Raw genomic sequence first — 7,007 nt, forward strand, 5'->3', positions numbered from 1 at the left:
AATGAAGGGCGGGGAAGCGCGGGTCAAGCAGGGCGCTTTCGCTTTCGGTGTGCGCGTCCTTAAAAGGAGATAGTATCACACTCATCAATCAACAATCTTCTTATCTTAAACGTACAGTATCTTGCTATACTGACTGCAGCCCCAATTCATTTCCTGCAGTAATCAACGTGGCGAAAATTGGCCACACAACCCCGTATACACCACTACAGCGCCATACATTTTATTTGCATTATCGGTTTTTGTAGCTAAAATTGGCCACACAACCCGTATACCTCATCACAGTATTGAAGAGTTATCAGCGTTTTCCAATCGAAAATCAGCGATCGCTTTCTTCATTTAGCTACATACTCCTGTCTCCTATGGAGTACGTTTGCTTGTCTTTCGCCTTCCCTCTACCTTGCATTGCTCCAGTCGACCAGTCTCCAGTGTGCTACGAGACGAGTCAAGTCGTCGGCCCGCTGAGCGCTGATTGGACCAGACCAAACCACCACCACCGCCCGTACCCGGACCCGGACCCAGATGCCTTCACACCTCCCTCCCACTGCCTGGTGGTCCCCGTGTCGGTATTCGCCATTCGGCAGCTGAGCTCCACCCTAGACTTGCTACGGTCAGGGGCTGGGCTGGGCGACTCTTCTCTGCCGACCCGGCCCGGGCCCGCCGGAGTGACGTCACCGCCGTGACGTCGCGCGCCTGGTCACGGCCCGGCCGTCTTGATTACTTCACCGTCGCCCGCCACCAGTAAGGCGCACGTTCTTCTCATCTCGGAAACGGCCAAGAACGGGGTGGGATAGATAGGTTGATGATAAAAAAAACGCGCGAAATTTCTCGATAAGGGAAAGGGGAAAACACGCTTCTGCCGTCGCTTGGCTCCGCTCTGTCGTGCGTTTGGGTGTGTTGCTTTGCTTCCCTCTGCGGGGCTACCGCGTGAGTTTGGGACCTCCTTCTGCTTCCCCCATGCTGTGCCCTGTCACGGCATCTCTGCGGAGGATTCCACTGATTTGAGCTTGGTCTCGGACTCTCGGTACGGAATCTTCCCCCCAATTTTTCTTTCTTTCTGTTTGCTGGGAGAGCCGATCCCCATTCCTTGCGGAGCCTGAAATTCCTGCTGGGTTGAGCAGCGTCCGTCCTCGTCCTTGTGCTTGTCGAATTCGCGGCGTTTACGCTCGGATGCCTCACGTAGCAGCCACAAAATCGTCGTGCAAAAGGCTTGAATCTTTGCCGCCGCCGCCCTCATCCTAACCCTCCATGGAGGTCTCCACCATCAGCTTCTCGTCCCCGTCCCCGTCGCCGCCGTCCCTGTCCCCTTCCCCGCCGCCGCAGCAGCAGCCGCGGGCCACGCCGGCGGACCTCGAGGCCGTGGGCCTCCGCCGCCTCAGCGACAACCTGCAGCGCCTGCTCGACCCGTCCTTCCTCAACTGCGCGGACGCCGAGATCGCGCTCGCCGCGGCCAAGGGCGGCGCCGCCGTCGGCGTCCACCGCTGCATCCTCGCCGCCAGGAGCGCCTTCTTCCTCGACCACTTCGCCTCCCTCCCGGCCCCGGCCCCGGCCGCGGCAGCCGCCGGCGAGAGGCCCCGCCTCGAGCTCGCCGACCTCGTCCCCGGCGGCCGCCACATCGGCCACGAAGCCCTCGTGCCCGTCCTCGGCTACCTCTACACCGGCCGCCTCAAGTCCCCGCCGCAGGAGGCCACCGTCTGCATGGACGATGCGTGCGGCCACGGGACCTGCCGCCCCGCGATAGACTTCGTCGTCGAGTCCATGTACGCCGCGTCTGGCTTCCAGATCTCCGAACTTATCTCCCTCTTCCAGGTACACTCACCGCTGACCAAACATATAATTTAGCTGCAAAATGTGTAACGGGACAGTGGGACACTCCATTAACCCACTGGTGCTTGCAAATTGTTTGTCCTTCCATCCATGCTGTGACGAAAATTTGCAATTCTGACCACCACGAATTCTCCTGCTGCAGCGCCGTCTCTCTGACTTCGTTAGCGAAGCGCTGGACGAGGATGTGGTGCCGATTATTCATGTTGCTTCCACCTGCGACCTTCAGGACCTGCTCAATCAGTGTATCCAGAGGGTTGCGGTCTCCACTCTCGATAGCCGGTACCTCGAGAAGGAGCTTCCGGATGACATATACTGCAAGATCAAGGAAATCCGCCGGAGCGCGTTTCATGGCGAATCATCAGAGAATGCCATTCTGGACCCTGAGCACGAGAAGAGGGTCAGAAACATCCTCAAGGCCTTGGATTCTGACGACGTTGATCTTGTTGGCCTGCTGTTGAAGGAGTCGACGGTGACCTTGGATGATGCATTCGCAATACACTATGCTGCAGCCTACTGTGAGCCCAAAGTGTTTGCGGAATTGCTGAAACTGGATTCTGCTAACGTGAATCTGAAGAATAACAGTGGATATACACCACTGCACATAGCTTGCACGAGGAGAGAACCGGACATCATTCTTTCGCTCGTGGAGAGGGGAGCCTCTGTGTTGGAGAGGACCCTAGATGGGCGTGATGCCCTTACTATCTGCAAGAGACTAACAAGCGAGAAAGACTGCAATAGGAAGTTGGAGAAGTATGAGGAGAAAAGTAAGGCTTACTTGTGTATTGACATATTGGAGCAAGAACTTAAGAGGAAATCCTTCATTTTGGACCCGATCTCTATAGAGGAGTCGATTGCCACACCTTTGTTAGTTGATAATTTTCACATGAGGCTCATTAACTTGGAAAACAGAGGTTTGCTTATAATCCCTCTTGTCTTAATTTTTTTAGTGATTAATACATTGCATTTATAGTTTTCCCCATCCGCCTCTCTAAGACCACTAAAAGGCAATTAGTAGGGGTACTTGGTGGAAAACGGTGCATTGTAAATCAAAACTGCTTCTATTATCCTATAAAAAAACTGCTTTTATTAAGGAATCAAAATCAACTTCCTATAATGTTACTATTTATTTTAGATTGCAGGGGTATTTATCTTGATTTTACCATTTTGGCATTAGTCATATCTGCAGGAACTAGTCTAAGATTTGTACTCATGCATAATGATTTTAGCTCAATTTGTGCCACTGAGGCCTAGCTTGGATCGACGGTGCTTTGAGAATCTCTCGGTTTTTCCTCCACTTAGGTTGAGAAGTATATGGTCTGACTGGCTTAGTTAGCAGCATTCACACTAGGCTTTGTTTGCATTAATTCCATTGTTCTATCATTCGAATAATGTATGCATCAAAGATTAGTTACTGAATAACTATTTCCTTTAACTGCATAAAATAAGTTGAGTATGCTGTTATACTTGACATGATATAGAAGTATTTCTGGGTATGTGCTTCTGGTTTGCCTCTTTCTGATTGAAACTAAAGCATATTATTCTGAGAATCATCGCTGAAGTCTATATGTTAATATCTATGCAGTTGCGTTTGCACGAATATTCTTCCCTTCGGAAGCCAAGCTTGTCATGCGCATTGCACAAGCTGATTCAACCGAAGAGTTTGCCGGCATCACCAATTTCAGCAAACTAAAGGAGGTTGATCTAAATGAAACCCCTACAATGCAGAATAGGAGGTTGCGTGAACGCCTTGATGCCTTAACAAAGACAGGTGCCAGCAATAGCTATCTATGCCTTGTTTGTAATACAAAATCGTGCATGCTTACTAAAATTTCTCAATACTGAATCTTTCGGGGTATTCTTTTTTCTTTTGCCAAAACGCAAGCACACTTACCCATATACTAATTGTTTTCTCAGTACTGGTTACTGAATCTTTCAGGGTATTTGGTCAGTATGCTATCATTTTTAATGTGTTGTTTCTCATTTCTGCAGTTGAGCTAGGGAGACGATACTTCCCACATTGTTCAGATGTTCTTGACAAGTTCCTCAATGAAGAATCCACTGATCTGATCTTCCTTGAAACTGGGACTCCAGAGGATCAGCGAGTCAAGAGAATGCGCTTTTCTGAACTCAAAGAGGACGTGCGCAAGGCATTCACAAAAGATAAGGCAGCCGTCGCAGCCATAGCTTCCTCAGCGTCCTCGTCTTCATCTCTGAAGTGTGAAGGGAGGGGTAGATCCAATAGAAAATTGAGGCCATCTAGGTGATATCAGTAGTTGAGGTGCAATCTGTTCAGGACACATGACTCTGAGGACCGTGGCGAAGGACGGCTTTGTTGTATGTTGTTTTGACGACGCGTAGCGCAGTGCCCAGAGTGACGAGAATTCCCTGTAGCTGTTGTGTTTTGACATGTAACTGTTAGACCTCAGCCGGTGTTCTTGACTCCCGGCGAGGCTGCAATCACGAACGTGAAAGCGAGCACAACACAGAAACTCAATGTAATCACTTGGACACAGAGTTTGGTGCTACGAACAACTTAGCAGCGTTCTCTGTTTTTCTTCTTCACCTTTATTCTGTGAATACAATGCAAGAAGTTCCTGGGTGGACAGTCGCACACCGCGCTCGAACGTGTCCATCCCCACGTCCACGATGTGGTGCCCAAACCGGTCTCTCCAGGGTCGTGCTGAGCTATTCTCGGCATGCCCTTCCTAAGCGCACGGCAACCACAGACCGGTGCTCGTGCGCATGCAAACTGAAACTGAAAACATGCAAAGCTAACTGAACTATGCGCGAGGATTACTAACAAATCTCCTCCTAAGCCTTGCGCGCAGTCTATACATCAATGACGCCGATCCTGGAACGCAGTCCACAGAACTGATCCCGCCCCAAGGCCTTCGTCAGAATGTCTGCAAGTTCATCAGCCGTCCTGACAGACTCGAGCTTCACCCTGTTCTCTTCAACACACTCCCATATGTAGTGGTATCTGACATCGATATGCTTACTACGGTCATGGAAAACTGGGTTCTTACTCAGCTGAAGTGCAGATTCGCTATCAATCTTCAATGTGATGGCCCCTGGTCTGCTCTCCTCTGAGTTCAGCAAGGAGTCGGGCCAACCAAACACCCTGGCAAGCAGCAGTAGTAGCAGCTATGTACTCTGCCTCACAGGACGACAATGCCACTACCTTCTGCTTTTGTGACTGCCAAGTGATGATGCTGGGACCGAGGAAGAAGAGAACGCCAGTGGTGCTTTTCCTTGTATCAATGTCACCGGCTAAGTCACTGTCACTATAGCCGATGAGTTGAGCCTCCTTCTTCCTCTAGTAGAAGCAGTCGAAGTGAAGAGTTCCAGCAATGTATCTCAACACCCTTTTCACGGCCACCATATGCTCAGTAGTCGGGCTCTCCATGAAACGACTGACATATCCCACAGAATAAGCCAAATCTGGCCTGGAGTTCACCAGGTACTGAAGAGAACCAACAATGCTCCTATACATTGTGCAGTCCACAGCAGGAGCATCACTGGACTTACTGAGTTTGAGACGGGGTTCCATGGGAGTGTGACTCGGGTTACATCCAGTCAGCCCAGCACTCTGAAGTATTTTTGCAGCATAGGCACTCTGACTGACTGTAATGCCATCCTCCATCTGTGTCACTTCCAGCCCCAGGTAATAGCGCAGGAGTCCAAGATCACTCATCTTGAATGTTGCCTTCATCTCCTCCTTAAAAGCGCTAATGTCTTGTGGGTTTCCTCCAGTAATCACCAGACCATCCACATAAACCCCCACGATAAGGCGACGTGCACCAATACCGCGAAGGTAGACTGCATGTTCCGAAGTGCTTCGCTGGAACCCAAGCTTGATCAGAGAATCATCCAGCTTTGAGTACCATGCACGAGGTGCCTGACGAAGTCCATAGAGAGCCTTGATCAAGTGGAGCACCTTCCCTTCTTGGCCCTTTAGAACTAGGGATGAAAACGGATCGGATACGAACGGATATCACTCATATTATATTTGTTTTCATATTTCTGTTCGGATTCGGATTCGGACACGGATAGCGTTCGGATACATATACGAATACGGATTGACTCGGTTACGGATACGAATAATGAGTATCGAATACGGTATGAATCGGATTCGGAGAAGGTCGGATACAAATATCTATTCGGATATTGAGTAAAAGCAGCATATATATATCATACGTGCGCAAACCATTACACCACTCTATGAGTCCATAATCCATCTAGATTAAGCCAAAAGACTAAAGAGTAAAGCAACAAATAAGATAAAGATACAGATACATCATACATCAAACATCATACAAGCACCAATCTTCGCAGCATGAGTAGAAATAGCCAAGCTCATGGCTTCATGGGTCTCATGGAGTCATGGTCATGGATTCAAGATCTACAATCCTTATATAGGCCATTTTTTCATTTAAGAAAGTTTGAACAAAATGTAGTTCAAATTTGTGATTAGTGTTTGATAAAACTTTCTCAAATGGGAAAATGAGCTATGTAACAATTGTAGATCTTGCTGGGATGATCAAACTTGGTATTCAGAGTTTTTTCATCTGAGGTCATTTAGTGTCTCATTTGAGCAAGTTTACCAAGTCAAATTTGGTCAAATAAAAAAACAACACTTTGACTCTAGTATTATGAACTCTAAATGACTTCAAATTGAAAAGTTTTGAATACCAAGTTTGTTCAACTCATCAAGATCTACAATTGTTGTTTTGGTCAACTTTCCATTTGAGATAGTTTGGACGGTTCAAATTTGTGATTTTTAAATTTCGATGCCTACAAACTAGTTTTCGGAACCCTAGATTGTCTCAAATTGAAAAGTTTTGAATACCAAGTTTGTTCATCTCATCAAGATCTACAATCCTTATATAGGCCATTTTTTCATTTGAGAAAGTTTGTATAAAATGTAGTTCAAATTTCACAAGTGTGTGACATAGTTTTAGAAAGTCTATATGAGATTCAAGAATTTGTGACTAGTGTTTGATAAAAATTTATCAAATGGGAAAATGAGCTATGTAACAGTTGTAGATCTTGCTGAGATGATCAAACTTGGTATTCAGAGTTTTTTCATCTGAGGTCATTTAGTGTCTCATTTGAGCAAGTTTGACCAAGTTAAATTTGGTCAAACGAAAAAACAACACTTTGACTCTAGTATTATGAACTCT

The 7,007-nt window shown here is 47.6% G+C and overlaps 2 protein-coding genes across 2 annotated transcripts; one reads left to right on the forward strand and one right to left on the reverse strand.

The window, feature by feature from the left end:
- The first annotated feature begins 755 nt into the window (after window positions 1-755).
- On the forward strand, window positions 756-4,430 carry LOC136538477 (BTB/POZ domain and ankyrin repeat-containing protein NPR3-like). Its single transcript, XM_066530441.1, has 5 exons — window positions 756-1,021; window positions 1,119-1,806; window positions 1,967-2,735; window positions 3,407-3,592; window positions 3,814-4,430. Exons 2-5 carry the CDS (start codon window positions 1,246-1,248, stop codon window positions 4,086-4,088), a joined length of 1,791 nt encoding a protein of 596 aa, XP_066386538.1. The 5' UTR covers window positions 756-1,021; window positions 1,119-1,245; the 3' UTR covers window positions 4,089-4,430.
- Window positions 4,431-4,653: 223 nt separating this feature from the next.
- On the reverse strand, window positions 4,654-5,536 carry LOC136536350 (uncharacterized mitochondrial protein AtMg00810-like). The gene is made up of 3 exons (XM_066528676.1): window positions 5,243-5,536; window positions 5,006-5,140; window positions 4,654-4,854 (listed from the first exon to the last, which is right to left on the reverse strand). The coding sequence occupies exons 1-3, from the start codon at window positions 5,534-5,536 to the stop codon at window positions 4,654-4,656; spliced, it is 630 nt and encodes a 209-aa protein (XP_066384773.1).
- Window positions 5,537-7,007: the final 1,471 nt, after the last annotated feature.

The sequence above is a fragment of the Miscanthus floridulus genome, chromosome 2 (assembly GCF_019320115.1).
Source record: "Miscanthus floridulus cultivar M001 chromosome 2, ASM1932011v1, whole genome shotgun sequence".
NCBI lineage: Eukaryota > Viridiplantae > Streptophyta > Magnoliopsida > Poales > Poaceae > Miscanthus > Miscanthus floridulus.